This window comes from Callospermophilus lateralis, chromosome 7 (assembly GCF_048772815.1).
Source record: "Callospermophilus lateralis isolate mCalLat2 chromosome 7, mCalLat2.hap1, whole genome shotgun sequence".
Lineage (NCBI taxonomy): Eukaryota > Metazoa > Chordata > Mammalia > Rodentia > Sciuridae > Callospermophilus > Callospermophilus lateralis.
This window is the reverse complement of record NC_135311.1, coordinates 85705201-85724502: the sequence shown is the minus strand read 5'-3', so window position 1 is coordinate 85724502 and position 19302 is coordinate 85705201. Positions and strand designations below refer to the sequence as shown.

Here is a 19302-nt window from a genome sequence, read left to right as displayed (position 1 = left end):
AACCAATAACAAAACAAAACAGAATTAAGAAATACTATAGGATTAAAAAAACATGTGAAAATCAATAGTATTATTGTGTCCAATTTTAAATAATCTGAAATAAAAATCAAGAGTACAGTCCCATTTACAATAGCTATAAAAAATCAAATACTTTGGAATCAATTTAACCAAAGGGTGAAATTTTCTAAATGTAAATTACAAATGTTGATGAGATAAATAAAAAAAAAACCAAAATAATGGAAATATAAGTTAATAGATTGGAAGGATTAATACTTTCAATGTCAACGCTTCCTAAATAAATCTAAAATTTGAGTGCAATCATCTTAAAAACATCAATGAACCTTTTTCACAGAATTAGGTAAAAACATCCCAAAATGTGTAAGAAAGCACAAAGAACTGTAAATACCCAAAGCCATATTGATTTTACTACCCTACTTTGAAATTTGCTATATATCTGTGGTAATCAGAACAGCCCTGTATTGAGATAAAAAAGGTGTAAGACAAATAAAACAGGCTAGAAAGACCAGAAGAAAACATATTGACAGCCAAGTGATTTTTAGCAATTGTGCTAAAAACATACATTATCGAGGCAATAGATATTTTTAACTTGTTTAAAATATTATGCAATGTGCACATGTATCAAAATATTATGTTGCCACACAAATACATGCAATTTGTTGTTTTTATGTATTGGTTAAAATAAATCTAATTTAGACTTTTAAAATAACAGTACAGGACTGAATGAAATACTTAAGAGTTCAGATTCACAATAGACTTTTCTTGTGTCTCAGAAAATTTGGCTTTGAATAGATGGATTCTGAGATAGTGTTAGTTGGTCATATTATTACTCGGTTGAATGTATTGGTCTCGGTTGAATGTATTGGTCTGCAGTAAAAAGTGAATCAGATGAATTTCGGTGAATTTCTTCTTCTTGTGTTGAAGCCTACCAGCCACACATGACCAGGAACACACCTGGAGTCAAAATCTGCTGCATCAAGAGAGGAGGTAGCCATGAGGAATGTTAGGAATCACTTAGTGTGGTGAAGGAAAGTCCTTTTTAGATTCGAGCTTGTGCTGGAAGATTCAATAGTTTGGAGAAGCAAAAGCCAGATTTTCAAGTGAGTGGTGTCAAGTGAGGATAATACAATGTTTGGGTATTTTAAAATATATATACAAAGCAACCAATATTGCCCTCAGAAGATAAAAAAAAATAAACTGTAGCAAATCTGAACAATATAATGTTACTCAGTGCTGAAAAGAAATGAGTTATCAAGCCATGTAAAGACAGGAAGCAAACCTGACTGCATCTTACTAAATGAATACCAATCTAAAGAGGCTATATGTTGTAGAATTCTAACTATATGACATTCTGGAAAAGACAAATCTATGGAAACAATAAAAATATTAGTAGATTTAGTGTTTAAGGGTGAGAGGGAAATAGGCAGAATACAGAGAATTTTAGGGTAGTGAAAATACTCTGAAGGATACTACACTGTGAATGCATGCATGTCATTATAGCTTTGTCCCACCTAAGAATATAACACAACAAAAGTAAACTCTAGTGTAAACTATGTGATTATGATGTGTCTTATATACTTCATCAAGTGTATTAACTGTCCTACTCTGGTGGGGTTTCTGACAAAAAAGATTTGGCTTAGTACTTAAGCACCCCTGAGCTCAACATAAATAAATAGATAAATAAATAAATAGGGAGAAGGCTACATAGGAAATCTGTTCCTTCTGCTCAATTTTGCTGTGAACCATAAAAAAGGAAGAACCTCTTCACTTTCTTTTAAATTTATTTTTGTCCTTTTTAGTTATACATAACAATAGGATGTATTTTGACATATTATATGTACATGGAGTATAAAATCACCTTCTTGTAGTTGTGCACGAAGAAGCTCTTCTAAAAAATAAAATATAACTGGGTTCAGTGGCACACACCTGTAATCCCAGATACTCAGAAGGCCCAGACAGGAGGACTATAGGACCCTATCTCAAAATAAAATATTTTTTTAAAAAACTGGAAACATAACACAGTGGTACAACATCCCTGGATTCAATTGTCACTACTGCCAAGAAAAATAATACTACTAATGAAATTTTTAAAATTAAAATAAATATAAAATTAAGACTTTTTTTAAAAGTTCAAAATTTATATTCAGACGATTGGGAAGATTGAAAAGAAAGTAGACTTTTCATGGAAATAATAAGAAATGATTTATTTTAATGAAAGGAGGAACAATTTACATATTTTTGTGTAAAATATGTTACAAAGTTTCCTTGGCTTGTGTCAGAAAGAGTAGCCTTCATTTTCATTGTTTATCAGAAAGGTATATATTTCTTAATAATCACATTATATCTTCCTTCTGCATGTATTATGGGTATAGATAAAATTTTCATTTATACTGATTTTCTGTTAACCTAAACCCTTTATGTAAAATGCAGTATGAAATTGTCTAACACTGGGGCTGGGGTTGTGGCTCAGTGGTAGAATGCTTGCCTAGCATGTGCGGGCCCCTGCGTTCAATCCTCAGCATCACCTAAAAACAAATAAACAAAATAAGGGTATTGTGTCCAACTACAACTAAATAAATAAATATTTTTAAAAAATTGTCTAACACTGAATTTCTCATTACTTATTAATTCCTTTATTTACTCTTACCATGTGCCAAATACTGTGCAACCTTAGAAAACATAATAAACAACAACATAATAACTCTTCTAATGAAGTTTCTATGCAGGCATTCCAGTGAAAAAGGAAGCAAGCGACCAATAACAAAGCATATTATGGATAATAGCAAGCCTTATGAGGCAAAAAAGAAGGGTAACGTGATAAAGTCTTCAGCCTGGGTTTTGGTAGTGGCTTGCTATTTCAAAGGATCAGCAGGGATGGTTTCTCTGAGTTGGTGATTTTGAGCAATAATCTGAGCAAAGGAGGAGAGTTCGTCTTTGAAGATCTAATGGAATAGATAGTGTTGCCAGCAGAAAAGACCAGGATAAAGGTCAGGCTAGAGACAGACAGAATAAAATAGGAGTATTAGGAGATGGAGTCAGGGAGATAAGCAGGCACTAGATCACACAGGGACTTGTAAAGCATGATACAGAGTTTGGCTTTTCTTCATTGTCATGAGGGATTATGGAAGGTCATGAGAGTTTTTGAGAAGGAGCTTGACATAATCTGATTTATTTTTCAATAGATGATTCTGTTCACTGTGTGTAAAATTGGCAAGATTTTCTAAGTGAAAGCAAGGAAAAGAAGCAGCTGCGGTGATGAATGTGAGAGATGACAGTGACTCATCAGACATACTTGCCATCTAGGTAAGACTTGAGCCTAGCGTCCCTGGCTGTTGCAGGTGGATTTGGTGTAGTGGATGTAGCAGTTGTACAGAAGAGTCTGGGATAATCCTTGTGTTTTAGACCAAAGAAGCTGAGTGAATCATGGAGCCATTTCATGATGGGGTTAAACTAGGAAAGAATAGGGAAAATCAAGAGATTTATTTTGGAAGTGCTAAGTCCAAAATGCTTCTTGGACATCTATATGTAGCTACATGTAGAGAGTCAAGCAGGCTTGAGGTAGGAGGAGGACCAGAGATATGTGGGAGGCATAGAGGGTGGATGGGAATTAAAGCCATTAACAGAGGAGCTCATATAGGGCACAAGTGTAAATAGATACAAAAAGAGAACTAAGTTATGGGGCACTCTGAAAGTTAGCAGTCCAGACAAGGAAAAGTTTTCAACAAAGGGCAAACAACGGAGCATATAGTGAGGTGAAAAATAATCTAGAAATTGTGATTTCCTGAAAGCAAATTGAGACAGTGGTTGTGACTGAGGGCATGATCAAAAGTCCAGTGTTCCTCTCTGAGCTGCTGTAAGGAACTTTAAATAGAAATATTCAAAGTATTGCTTTCTGTGTAAGCAAAATAATACATGCTATATGTGACTCATTTTCACTTAAATTTGCTAATAGAAACAATAAATTAATTAATTCATATGAGTTTTATATGGATAAATAAGTTTGATTAGTTGAATTAAGAAATGATGGTTAAAAATAAGAAAAAGTTGTAAAGTCAGATCCCCTTGAATCTTCTCTGTATCAGCCTTCCCATATCACTTAAAGTCTATCTATAGTTTGCCAAGTTATTTTATATTTTCAATTTAAATAATAGAAAATAAAGTATACTTACAATTAATAAGTTTTAAATTATTTGTTATTTTGTGAAAGTCTTTATTTAAAAGAATCTGTGCCAGGTGCGGTGGCCTATGCCTGTAATTCCAGCTGCTTAGGATGCTAAGGCAGGAGGATAGCAAGTCTCAAAATAAAAATATAAAAAAGAGATGGGGATGTAGCTCAGTGGTTAAGTGATGCTGGATTCAATTCCTGGTATAAAAAAAAAAGAAAAGAAAAAAGAAAAAAAGAAAAGAAAAAGGAAAAAGGAAAAAAAATCTGATATAGGTTAATTTTGAGCTTTATAATTTACCTGTTAGTACTAAGATTTCCTCCCTGAAGTAAGAAAGTATAGGGTAAATTCTTGGTCATCATGACAATGCTTTGATAACTATCTTCACATTTTCTTCTCTAAACAATGTGTGATACAATTTTAAGTATTATAGGAAATAAATGACTTGTTCATAATAGAATTTGTAACATTTCCCTTTTAAATGGGGCTACCCAAATGGACGGTGGTTATATGATTTAGCAGGGAAGAACCCTGTCTGCCAGTTTCTGATTTGATGTATCCCTCACTTACAACTCAAATATACAACCTAAGCTTTCAAGTCTAAGGAATTTCTGTGGCAAGGAGTTTGTCACTGTTAAATGTAGGCTTATTTCCACCATTCATACTTTTATTTTGTGTCTATATTATAAATAAGCTGAAAGATGCTTTTTCTAACAAAAATGCTTCATGTCAAATTCTCCCAGAACCATTTGGGAATGTCATTGAATAAACTAATAGTAGGCTTCCAAGCCAAGAGTAATTATGTTACATTGCTCTTTTTTGGCAGGGAGCTATTTTTTCCTGTAAATGAGGCACTTTAACATAAGCACACTTTTACACTGTAAAGTGGAGGAGGATTTGATGCAGATGTCTTTTAGGTGAGACACAAGATCATATTTTCCCACTTCTAAATTAATGTAACAAAGTGATCAATCAATCAATTAATCTATCAACTTGCTTTTCTGATAATCACTGTAGCAGATAGCAATTAAAAATGGAAACACATACCCTTGAAAGCTGGGCTGCTCTTGATGGCCGAGCACTTTGCGACATTTTCTATTCAGAAATCACTTTAAAAATCATTCATACTAGTGTTTGCTTTAAGCCAAATGTTGAAGAAATTTATTTCTTTTGATTGCCATTTTTAGAGGAGCAAACTGGTTCAGGAAGGTTAAACTTGCTCAAATATGGTTAGCAACTTGGTGGTAAAAGTGGAGCTAACAGTCTAGTCTGTAGCCCATCAATTTTACCATAGGTCACTATAATAGATGTGCTTCTTTAATTTCTCATTTCCCCAGAAGAGAAATTTGAAGACATCGTTCAAGTTTATGTAGTTGAATTTACATACTGTGATAGTCAAGAAAAATCCATTTTGTAAACTGATATGATTTTAATGCTTATGTATCTATCTAGGAACATCTACCATCTATAGGGGAAAAAACCTAAGTGTTTTAAATACATATTTCATATAGATAAATCTTTTTAACATAGAGTTTGATTTGAAGTCCATAAGTTGTCCTCAGGAAACAGACTAATTATGGTTAATGTGCACTGATAGTTTATAACAAAGCATGCAGGATACCAAGCATGTAAGGGACCTCATTTGAATCTCATTAAGCACTATGAAGCAAGTACTATTGTTCTTATTTAAAAATGAAGAAACTTAGAAAATATACAATTTCCCAAAGGTCACAGAAGACAGGAGTTAGAGACAGAACATCACAAAAGATGTGTTTATTGCTCTGAAGTCCATGTTCCTAAGCCTTACATGATATTGCTTCACTCCATAATCTACTCCTTTAGATAAATAGCAGGCTCTACTTACCCTAACTCCATTTTCGTTCTTTGTACAGTTGTAAGCAAGTTGATTGCATTTTTCTTAATTAATTAATACATATTATCAAAGAAAAAAATAAAAATATTGGAAGAATCCCTCAGAGTTCATTATTGTTAATGTTGTTATCTGTCCCAGTAAGTCTTCTATTACCTGACATCAAATAAAAATGACCATGAGATGAAAATGTTCATAAAAAGAGTATAATCCAGTGACTTTAGGCCAAGCCTTGGCTACTAACTATATTAGAATAATCTTTCTCACCCTCATTTCCCAGGGTGGGTGTTCATGCTCATGTGTAAGATTGACTGAATGCCAGTTAACCCTACAGAGGCCATTGGCTTTAAATTGTAATATAGAATTATAAAAACTAGACTGTGGACATGAAAAGTTCAAATAAGATATTAGTGTGAGGTGCAATTAAGATTTGGGGATAAATAAAACTCTGGGTTAAATTGTCCTGTGTTTAATCTTAAATGGACAATTTTTCAAGCATTGCCAGTATTGGTGTAGTCTGCCACTGTCCCCATAAGGGTTATTATTTTACTTTTTTTTTTGCCTACATAGATTAAATTAGATTTATCTCTTAATTATAAATAAAGGGCTTCAATAGTTTTGGATGTCAGCAGAAGAAAGTCATATCTTTATAGATTAGAGTGGACTTGGCCTGAAGTCACACATTGGGTTCCAGGAGAGGGAGTACTGGGTTGGGAGAAAGCAATAATTTTAGAAGTCAAAGGGACAGATGTTCTAAATTTGACTTGACCCCTTTGTGACCTTAGCTGTGCTGCTTCTCTGAAATTTGGTTTCAGGTAATGTGTTACTGCCCCTGGCACAGTGCTTAGCAATTAGTAGGCTTCTTAAAGATGTGACTACATGTACCATTATGTCAACATTAGAGTATACAGTTGAACTAGCATGCCTGGACACACTTCCTTAAGCTTGTATATGTTATAAATAGTGGTAAGATATTTTATGTGCTCTTTTTTATGAAGATGCATGCATAGTGTAATCAGTAAATTTCCAGCTCATAGAAGAAGGTCTACCACCATTCTTCTCATGATACATTAAAAGGAATTATAATCACTCTCCAGTTTGTAGAAGAAGTATATTCAAATGAGTAAGAAAATAATTTTTATGCTTTTATAAAGCCTTTTGAGATACATTAAATGATGCCCATTGAGATAGCTAACAAAATATTGGCTATGGCGGTACTGATCACCTTCATCTTTTGCTTAATCAAAATTAATTGTTTCAAAACACTATATTGAAGAAAATATGCTATATGCTGGTTATAAACTTGTTTTTACACAAAAAGGGTACTTATGTATGTATACAATAGTATGATAGATATAGCATAAGTTATATCAGAAATAGAGTCCAATTCAAGACACATCTTTGGAAGTTTAAAAATTTTCCATACCTTCAAAAATAATAGTAATATATTTATTCAATTTGTAATCAGTATTGAAACTGAGTGCAACACAGAGTCAACTTGGAAAATACTGCTTGGGAAAGGATTTGTTCTCTGTATTGTAGTGAACAATTTTGTTCTTACCTAAAATTTGCATTTCCCAACAAAGCAGAAAGAATTTCAATTAATCATACTAACCATTCTTATATTATACTTTTAGAAACTTTTACTAATTATGCACACTGCTTCCCTCTGCCACTCTTACAAAGCTTCCAAAAATTTTTATTTCCTGTTCACATATACTACTCTTCCTGAAAGGAAATTTTCTTCTAGTTGATAAAGTTATCAGTAATGCACAATATATTAGATATTAGTGTGAGGTGCAATTAAGATTTGGTGATAAATTTGGTGAAAATAAATTGTTAAGGGACCTCATTTGAATGCACAATGTCCTTGTAGATTATCACTCTGGTCAGTGATCTACTTATTTCAGGTAGTTAATTCTTCTTTGATAGGAGGGACTAAGATGTCCCTAAGCTGGTGTGTGTATCAGTTAAGGTAACACTAATTGCTATAACAACAACAACAAAATATTTATTGACTTCTCATAATAAATATTTATTTCATAATTGGTGGGTAGATCACATCCAAATGAAATCTAACCTCCTTTCTTCTTAGGATTCAACAACTTTCTAAGAGCTCAGATCCTCTGAATCCAGCCTACAGATGTAGAAGAATAGGAAGACACCCACTTTAAATCATTTTGTTAGAAAGTAACATATTATTCTGTTCCTATTCCTTTGTTATAGGCAAACAACAGTGCCTCACGTGGATGTAATTGGGAGCAGGGATGGCAGAAGCTAGGTCTATGGTTCTTCCAATTGGCAGGTCTACACTATGAAAAAGGAGACTATTGTTGCATTAAAAGATTGTCTTTGCCAAAGGGTGCAATGTTGAGGTGGAAGTGGCATGAACCAATTAGGAACATAGTGGTGGGCTCTCCAGATTGTGAAAGGATGATCATGTATATTGTTATAAAAGTAAGAGCACAGAAGAGGCAGTCACTAATGTCAAATGTGATTCAGTCAGAAAATATTGAGGACCAAATGCTCAGCATTTTATCATTTAAGTGGAGAGAATTCAGTTTAGCAAAAAGCATGTAGCCTCTGCTATAAAGAAACTTCCAATTCTGTGGGAGGCAGACACATAATCAATCAAGTTATTACAGTGAATAATTAATTTTTACATTTTGAATTCTAGGATGATACTGAACTAGATTGGGAAAATTCTGAGCAAATTGATCTTTTATCCTATCAGACAGTGTTTGAACAATACTGAATACTGTTATTATAGCAAGAGATGAGGTGGTGAAAAGCTAGAAGTAGCCCAAATCTCAAAGAGCTGATATACCTGTAACTTTATGAGTTGAGAATAATTTCTTTTTTGTTGTTATTGCGGTGTTGGGGATTGAACCCAGGGCTTTATGCATGCGAGACAAGCACTCTACCAACTGAGCTATATCCCCAGCCTGGAAATAATTTCTAAATTGATGGACAGCTGGTTTAAGTTTGAGGTAACCCATAATGATAGTACAGACAGAAGTGATACCGTATTGTATGAGACTCTTCACATAAGATTATTATTTTACAGGTTTTTAGAAGGTATTTCAATAATCAGTTTTATGAAAAATAATACAAGATTAATAAACAGTTATTTTGGAAAACAATATTTTTTCATATCCTTCAGTAAAACACAAATATATAAAATGAAATTAAAATGAATATTTTAAACTACTTTACTTCAGGGGACCTAAGACTAAATTAAAGATGTACTAAGAATTTCACTGAGGGAATTTATCCAGATTAATTTGATTAAATCTCAATCTTCAGGTATGTGTGGTTTAATATAACTTTAAAGACAACTTTGTAGTCAACACCTGATTTCTTTTTTTGTTGATTCCAATAGCTGAAATCTGAATTAGGTTTCATCTTTCTATTTAAATGCAGATGCAGGCTCTCCACCTGAGGTGGAAACATCATTTCTTTTGACTGAAATACTAATATATAGGGAAGTTTCATTTACATGAATATTCTTTCCCAGGACAGGAGGCCTTTTCTTGTGATATCTAGAATATTCATTCCAATAATTTTGTAGCCATCTCTACTTACTTCATCTTTGTGTGCTATAATTTTATGTGCTGAGTAATGGAGATAAATACAAATTAAACTTTCAGTGGGCAATGGAAAAGTGTGAGGGAATTTTAAAATAGAAGTGGTGAATTAAATAGCACCGAGTGACCAAATCAAAATTGAAATGGAGGATGCTTAAAAGCTAGGTACATTAATATACTGACAGAGATATAATATGTAGAATCATTTTATGCCTTTTCCTTTCATCTCTATTTTTTTATGCTTTAAAAATTGAATCCTGCAAAGAGTGTTTTAAAATATAGAGCCTTGGGTGATGTATGCCAACTCATCTAATGTATACCTGAAAAGCTGCTATACTTATCCCCAATGTGGAGATTTATAACACAGAGGAAATCAAAAGGTGAAGATAAATCATTGTATAAGAGTAGTATTAGCATCTTATTAAATGATTTCTTATTGTATTGAATAATAGCAAAAAAAGATAGTCCCATTTTAGTGAGATGATTTTGGCCAATTCCAAAGCTATGAGAATCGAAGTCCAATTATATATGTATAAAATAACCATCTTTGCTTGGCTAATACATGTGAGCAAAATGTAAAGTAAGACAAAAGCTTTCACCTCAGTTATTTAATAGAAAATTTTATGAAGTTATTCCTTAAATGTATTTTTCTCTCTCAGAAGAATTTCATCTGGAAGAATATTATTTATAGAAAGTTGCACAGTTTATTATTACTAAGATTTAAACATTTGCATTCATTCATTAATAAAAAACTTGAGAGTAGGTTGTCTTCTATGTTCAGTTACTGGAAATCTAGAGGCTAAACTACAAGTCTCTGAATCACGTAGGCTACAAACTATGTAAAGGAGCAAATATTCACTATAGGGTATTTTATAATCTTTAATTTGAAACATATAAATCTGAAGCATTCTAACCTATGTTTCCCCGATACCACCCTCATCTGTTTGTTGTTATTTCTCTGATATCTCCTTCCAGGTTTCCCTAGGGCTTTGTTTCTTTTGGTAGTATTACATGTCATGTAAACTATGTATGCTTGTCATACTGCACTGTCCCTGACTGATGCTATCCAGGTACACCCTTCATTCATCATTTCTCTCAGGGATTGTGCTGGTAAGCTTCTTGTCACTGTGACCAAACTACCTGAAAAAAAAATGGAGGAGGAAAATTTTATTGTGGGTTTATGGCTTCAGAGAATCAGTCCATGGATGGCCAATTCCATTGCTCTGGACCCAATATAAGGCAGAACATCATGGTGGAAGAGCATGGAATAGAAAGCTGCTTACTCATGATAGCCAGGAAGCACAGAGAGCTAGAAGATCCAGGGACAAACATGTAATCCCCAGGGCACTCACTTCCTCCAGCCTTGCCCCACCTCCCTACAATTACCACATAGGAATGGATTTAAATTATTAATCCATTCAATAGATCAATCCACTGATTAGGACATAGCTCTCGTAACCTAATCATCTCACCCCCTGTATTAATACAGGAGTTATTGGTGAACACCTCAGACCCAAACTATAAGAAGAATTATCAAACTTTAATGTGCATAATAATCAGCTAGGCACTTGTGATAAAGGTAGATTTAGTAGATGTGGTTAGAGTCCAGAAATTTTAACAGGAACTCCTGGTGATTTGATGTGGGTCACCTGGAATCATACTTTGAAGAACATTTGTCTATGAACTGTCAATATCCCCTATCTATTGCTGAAGCCCAGATCTTTTTTTCTGGGCTTCCCTGACATACAGCTAACTACCTGTTAGACATTTCCTCTTGGTTGTCGCAATTGAAAACCACCCCCTATCATAATGCAGTGGTCCCAGTTATTATTCATATATGCTCTGGTTTTGAGAATGTTACCTTACCTCCCTAATATAATAGATTAGAAATCTGGGTGTTATCCTTGACTCTTTCTTTTATTTTATCTTTTTAATCTGATTAGTTAGAAAATACTATTGATATCAGCCCTTAAAAAGATCCTAAAATTGCTCTCGATTCTCTTTAGACTCTAATATCATTACCAATTCCTAATCATACAGTAATTTTCTATATTGATTCTAAAACTTTTTCTGATTCCCTCAAATTAAATCTATACTTCACACTGTAAACTAAGTGACATTACTAGAAAACCAATCACAGAAAAATAGGTGGATACATTAAAAAATCCTTTCTGTAGTCATAAATCCATGCATGACTGAGCTCCCCACTGTCACTCTTCAATCTCTGTCTTGCTCCTCTCCCTGTACTCCAGTGAAACAAAATGCAGTCAATCAAATTTACACTTTTATTTTTTTAACCTTCTTGTCTATCCAAGTTTATAAGGCTGCTATAACAAAATAGTATAAACTGAGTGGTCATAATCCATAGAAGTTTCTTATAATTCTGAAGATTGTGAAGTTCAAGATGATGACAGGGTATCTAGTGAAGGCCTGGCTTTCTGTTCATAGATGTCATCTTTTCACCATGTCTTCACATGGTAGAAGGTGTTAGAGGTTTTTCCTCTCACCTCTAACAGCACTAATCTTATTTATGAGGACTGTACCTCAAGACTTTCACCTCCCAAATACCTCACCTCCAGTTATGATAATTTTCAAGATTAGAATATTAAGTTGGAATGTTTTTTGGGGGGAGTAGGTACCAGGGATTGAACACAGGGGAGTTTAACCACTGAGCCACATCCTCAGACCATTTTTATTTTGAGACCGGGACCTGCTAAATTGCTTAAAGCCTAGCTAAGTTGCTGACACTGGCTTTGAACCTGCAATACTCCTGCCTCAGATTCCCGAGTCGTTATGATTCTGTAATGTGCCACTGCTTCCAGCCTCAATATATGAACTTTTACACAAACATTCAGATGTTAGTATGGTTTTGCATGTGCTATATACCCTTTACCTAAACTTGCCATTTATCACTTGAGAAGCTTATTCAACTACATGTTATGCCCTTAGTTAGGAAGCTCAGCTTGAATCCATTTCTGCACATAGTAGGATTGCCTGATTTAGCTCATTTATTATATTTCCCATAAAATATTTGCTATGAGCTTCTATTAAAACTAATTTTTGTTTATTTGAAATTGGAATTTACCTGTGAATCCAGGGTCATGTCAGGAAACCCTTACACTTACCCATTTATCAGAACAGTTAAATTTTTAATTTTTGTTTATTTATTTATTTATTTGTTTGTTTTGCTATTTGTTTCTATAGCTTCATAAGCTGTGAATTCCTATATTCCTCACACTCAGGGAACCCATCTCCATTTTTCTACATTGTGTCACTAACACTTAGTTAGTGACACAAATAGTGTTATTTTTTGGAAGCCAAAAAATATATGATAAAAGAATGAAATAATGTACTCAATATTCAAACCTCACTATTTCCATTTTTCCACCACTCTTATTACTTGTAAATCATAGCAATAGAAAATTGCATCTAGTAAATGTGAATATTCGTTAAATATAAAAAATACCATTTAATCCTTAACAGACACAAGGATTTCATACTATAACAAGACCTATGAATAATTTTACTTTGAATATAATTTACTAGTCTACAATAAACATAATTAAGAGAATCATTCTGTGAACCCAAAGCTCTACTAGACCAGTTTTCTCAGAAATACAAAAAAAGTGCTGAACAATAGTATAGACTGTCATTTTTAGAGCTTATTTGAATTGAGAAAGAAGACTTTTTTTATAAGAGAGAGAACATTTTAAAAAGAAACTTAGTAGAATATTTCCTGTTTGTACCCAGAAAAATAAATAGTTCTCCATTTTCAAATTTTCAAATCCTTAACCAAATATGTTCTTTGAAAAATGAGATATTGCAACAGTGTTTTGGATCTAGACTTTTCTATATATTGTGATTTAAAACAATGATCTGGATATTCTGAGTAAATCATAAAAAAATATAAAATACCAGTATCAATTATAGGTCCATTAAAACAAAGCTTTACATAATTGATTCTAGTAGCAATTGATCTCCAAATGTCACAAGATGCCATGGGGCTCTTAGAATTGATGATGGATAGCAACTTTAGTAACATTAGGCACAGATAATGCAAGCAAAAACAGCATCTGTTACATGATAAGGAGTTATTGGCATATGAAAGTAGCTGTAAAATGATATTTTGAGATTAGTTTGGAAATGTATATTCCCCCACCCCTAGTTGCATTAACAAGCAATGGAATAAGTAATCAAGAACGAAGATAATAATCAGGCACATTTATTCACTGAACATAGGTTTACTTAGGCCTGACTCTGCACCTGACATTAATATTCTCTACATTGAATATGAAATAGGTTAAAAAAGGGGGGGCAGGAGGCAAGTAGCTTTTGACTCAACAATGGCAATTATTCCCTCATTGGCGATTGATAATTCCAATATTTGCATTATGAACACTGAAGGCCACTGAGCCTCTGTTTTGAGTTCGGTGCTTTCATCAGTAAAACAAATTAGTTTACCTCTGCTTAGGTGACAGTCCACATTCAAGCCACAGGCTAGTGCTATAATGTTCCCTGGCAACCTTCCTTCCACCATCTCTTTTTAGGTTTCCCTTCCCTGGCTCCTCCTTGCCTTTGTGTTACTACTGTCCTTTCATGGAGGCTTCTTTGTGTGTGTGTATGTGTGTGTGTGTGTGTGTGTGTGTAAAATGTGTGTGTGTGTGTGTGTGTGTAAAATGTGTGTGTGTGTGTGTGTTGTTGTTGTTGTTCTCATTTCCCATGTTTTGGTACTGAAAGTCAAAGAGACAGGCATGTTTTCCTCCTTGCTCATAGTTGGAACGTACAAATTATTTCAACTGCTCCTTAAAAAGTATACAGATGTAAAAGTCAAAATAACAATGGCAGATTCTATCAAAGCCAAAGCCACTCAAATCACTCACTCACCACTATTCCTCTTTGTACACATATTTGGGTCTCTTACACATTTTTGTCATTAAATAATTTGACTTATGAAATATAGCCTCTCTGCCTCCTGACTCCTAGTCCCATAATCATGATTTTAATATTTGTGCAAGTGAAACAAAAGTTCCTGTCCTCTTGGTTCCTTTGTTTCTTTATCTTTTGTGAACATTTCTTTTACTTTTTCTCAGCTTTTCAATTTCCACAGAGACAAGCTATCTTCAGATGTAGTCTTCACAAGAAACTGCTCTACTTTTTAATACTTTATTCCCCAAATTGCCTTCTCCAGACTGATCTTTTAGATATCATTTGTTTCATGACTTTGAACAAAAATATTCTAGCCAGGTGTGGTAGTGTGTGCCTGTAATCCTAACTACTCAGGAGGCTGAGGCAGGAGGATTGCAAGTTCAAAGCCAGCTCCAGAATTTAATGAGTCCCTGATTTGAAATAAAAAATAAATAAATAAAAAGGGCTGGCAATGTAGTTCAGTGGTAGAGCCCTCTTGGGTACAATCCTCAATAACAGAAACAAAACAAAAACACTGCTATAACTAGATTGAGCTGGCCATATGACTCATATTTCTCTTCTACTATCTACATGCCCCCCTCTCAATCTTCTGTTTTCCAGTTTGTTTTAATCACTCTATTGTAAACACCATGAGCTTGCCAATTTCCTTTTGTCTCACTAATTCATCAATTTCCCCACCCTGTATAATTCATGCATTTGATAACCACCTGTTCTTGGAGAAAACCACATAATCATTTTGAGATGACTGGTATCACTTTGAACAGAACCATTGTGAAATGTGCTGGTATTCTTTCACAACTCAATCATTTACCCAACAACTATATATTGGTAAACCTGTTTGCACTAGACAATACCCAATAGTACAAGTGTTGTTTATTCACTGGGAGCTCTTACTATCTGTCTGGAAAAATATTAAAAATTAATAGAATAGAATAATGGTGTAGAACGTCCTAGGGGGGAACTTATAGAAGCCCTATAAGGCCTCCTTGACAGGGAAACATAGTTTGTGAGACTTGAATGTTGGAGTACAGATAGAAGAAACCTGTAACCTTCTTCTTTGATAGTAAACTAATGTCATTACTTCATATACTTCATGCAACATTTAAAAAATAAAAACCATCAAGTGTAAAGTATCTGTCTCAACTTTGCACGTAGAGCCTATCATTTTTCTTTTTCTTTTTCTTTTTGAGAGAGAGAGAGAGATAGAGAGAGAGAATTTTTAAATATTTGTATTTCAGTTTTCGGTGGACACAACATCTTTATTTTATTTTTATGTGGTGCTGAGGATCAAACCCAGCACCCCATGCATGCCAGGCAAGCACATTATCTCTTGAGCCACATCCCCAGCCCCAAGCCTATCATATTTTTCATCTAACCTACTATTCGATACTTTTCTTCAGTTTTTCCTTCTTTAGTTATAACCTGCATGTCTAATGTCCTCAATAGCTTCATCTCCATTAGATCATTCAAAATTTAACATCAAAGCATATGCAAATGTTTCCTGATTCAAAATAAAAATTCTTCCTTAGCCCCTTCTGTCTCTCCACTTGCATTCCCATGCCATCCCACCACCCAGTATATTTGCTTCATAATCATTAATAGTCTCCATGTTTCAATTTTCAAGGATTTTAGTCATCTCCATTTTAACATCTCAGCAGCATTCCAAGAAGATTGACACTACATACTAAAATAAACAGTGCACTTATTCTCTCCTCTAATCCTCACAAATACATGTTTTTTCCATACAGTAGTCTGTCAGTATCTGTGGGGCATTGGTATCAGGACCCTCTCAGGTATCAAATTAGGTAGATGTTCACTTCTGTTATATAAAATAACAGTGTTTTCATACCACCTATGCACATCTTGCTGTATATTTTAAGTCATAGCTAGTTTACTTATGTTACCTGATACAGTGTAAGTGCTATGTAAATAGTTATTATAGTGTGTTGTTTAGGGAACAATAACAAGAAAAACTATGTGTGTGCTAAGTACAGAGGCAGTTTTAAAAATATTGATTTATGGTTAGTTGGATCCACAGATGTAGAACCTATGGAGACAGGGGTTGAGTAGCTCTCTAATATCATAACTCACTCTACATCAGACATTATCTCTAGCATTAGTTCTCTGAATAATTAAGACAAACTCTATGTTGAAAATAAAACATCCTAATCATAGTGAAGGTTAAAGGTGTATATTCATCAAAAATATTACTCACATCCCACATTACACAATAAATCTCTGTGTAAGCCTATACATATACACCTTTCTTCTAAGATGTTTCAATAATATACATGCAATGTATACTTTACATATAATAATTTAAAGCCAATGATGTGCACAATGGCTGATATAATTTGTGTCTGTATTCTTATGACCTTTTAGCTTTTCAGTATTATTTATGGAAATGTTTCTTCCAGAGTTTTCTGAATTAAGCTTTTTCCCTACTTCAGCTCTCTCTTGCTGATCAGAAAAAAAAAAAAAAAAAAGGCTTCTGCAGCATTCAAATTAGTACAGGATTTTCTAAGCAATTCAAATCCAGAAGCCAAGAAAGGAATAAAAAGTTGAAAATAATTGACAAATATTTTAAAGTAAGAAACTTCTTATGTTCATGACATTTTCAATGACTGATTTTTTTCAGAATATTGAAAATGCAAAGTAGATAATTTCTTTCAACATTCTGCTTTAAATTAAATAAATTTTCAAAGAAATCTCAGTATGTTTGTTTTTTAATGCCTCTTTCTCCATCAACTAATGCTATTTTTGTAGCCCAAAGCAGGCTTTTGAACAGTGCAGTGTAGTAATTGCTTTATTCTGACAGGAACTTCCATATGTTTAGACTGTGAACATAATTCTTTGATTGGACTACTCAAATGTAAACATGCCCAGTGGGTAGAGAAGTGCAGGTTGTTAATCATTTTCTGAATATTTATATATTTGTTGAATTGTTAATGAGATTTTATGGTTTTTCTTCTCATACTGTCAGAGAGATACCTGTTTAACATGAGGATACATCCAAGAAATCTGGTAAGCTGTAAGATAAGGCAACTTTCCATTTTTTTTCATTTTCTGTTGGTAACTCATGGCAGCAGGGTTCTTTGTCAAGTTTCTGTGCCATTTCAGTTACTCCAGGCCACTGTCAGCCTTGTGGTTTCAGAGCTTCCCTGGCTTTGCATGATGAACTGTTCAGATCCGGAGGCATCAGAATCAAGCTAGTGTTTACATCTAAATGACTTCCTTCATTAAACTCCAACTCTGATTTTCAGTATATTAAGTTTTTGTGTTGTTCAAAGCAATAAAATGATTTCAAGCATTTCTTTAATTGACTTTGTTTGTATAATTATTAAATTAAGATTGTCACTGTTACTTCATCTGGAATGATAATTTCAAAACTGTAATTTTACATGCAGTTTCAAAAGAATAGCAGAATTTCAAAATCACTTTTAGTACATAAAAGTTGTCTTCATACGGTAGGATCTAGCGAAACTGAATCAAATAATTTAATTTGAAAGGAAAGCCAAAAGGAAATATGTAAACTCTAGAACATTTTTAAAGAAATTTAAATTAAATTTTAAAAATAGATTTTCAACAGTTCATTTCTTCTCAAGTATCTACTTCAACACAAGCCAATCGTTAGTAAAGAATTGCTAATTTAAGGTATTTTGATGCCACCTCTCCACGTAGCATAAGGATCCTTTGAACAGAATTCATTTTCTTGTACATGAGTAAATAATAATTCCAAATGGGGAGCAAGAAACTTCTTAAGTAGATTTGACAGCCTAAATAGTTTCTTATGCATTTTAAATTAGCAGGCAGATATTTTATATAAAAACAATTCAAAGATAAATTTTGTCGTGTTTTAAAAAATTTTATAAAAGTTGAATTTGTATACTTTATATTGTGATATTTTTTATAAATAATACATTGATCATGAAAAGGAAATAGATTTCATTGTAAAGATAATACATCATAGTCAAATTTAAATGCCTATTTAAGAGGAAACTACTTCAGATGAAAGAGAATGGAATGGAGATCGATTCATCTTCCATTACCACATAATATGAGCAGAAGAATGACCTTCAATGTCTTCCCAAATCTGCCTGAGATAAAAAGGTATTCTCTGGATATGTAAGGGAGGGGAGGAATGGCTTGCATTTACTCTGCCAATTCATCTTCTGTAACCTGTCAGAAATGGTCAATTCAGGATTACCAAGGACTCATTTTAATCTTGATTTCAATTTCTTTTCCCAGAAGCATTTTGTCAGAGAAAGTAAAAGTAGCAAAGTTTCCTGATCTGACTTGCAATTTGAATCTCTTTCTTTCTCTCTTTACTTCCAGATTAAAGACAAAACTGGAAGACCTTGGAATTACTGTCAACCTGTTCACCATTTCATATGTCCAATGTCTTCCTGATGTGAAAAAGAGAAATGGAATCACTGATCTCGTCAAAGGCTTTGATAATGTCTATAGTAAATTTACTTTGAAAATCTCAGTTTTCTATTTGAAAACCAGCCCCTTATCTAAAGCCCTGTAACAAGATTTATTAAAATTAGTAGAAACCTTTCTATGTCTGATTTTGCATTAAAGATGAAATTTCTTATTTTTGCTACAGATTTATGCAGCACTCCACTTGAGAGAGGCCAATATTTTGGTTCACTTGTCAATGGTAATCAGTGTTTAATGAAACAAATGTGGCTGTGTTGATATTTTTATTGTGGCACTTTGTCATTCTTTTGTTGGC

At 33.5% G+C, this 19302-nt stretch overlaps 1 protein-coding gene across 1 annotated transcript in view; it reads left to right on the top strand.

The window, feature by feature from the left end:
• The window catches only part of Argfx (arginine-fifty homeobox), a 167837-nt gene that overhangs the window by 127112 nt on the left and 21423 nt on the right, over nt 1–19302 (top strand). Inside the window, 1 exon segment of the mRNA XM_076862577.1 lies at nt 18900–19030. Coding sequence (XP_076718692.1) covers nt 18900–19030 — 131 coding nt within the window.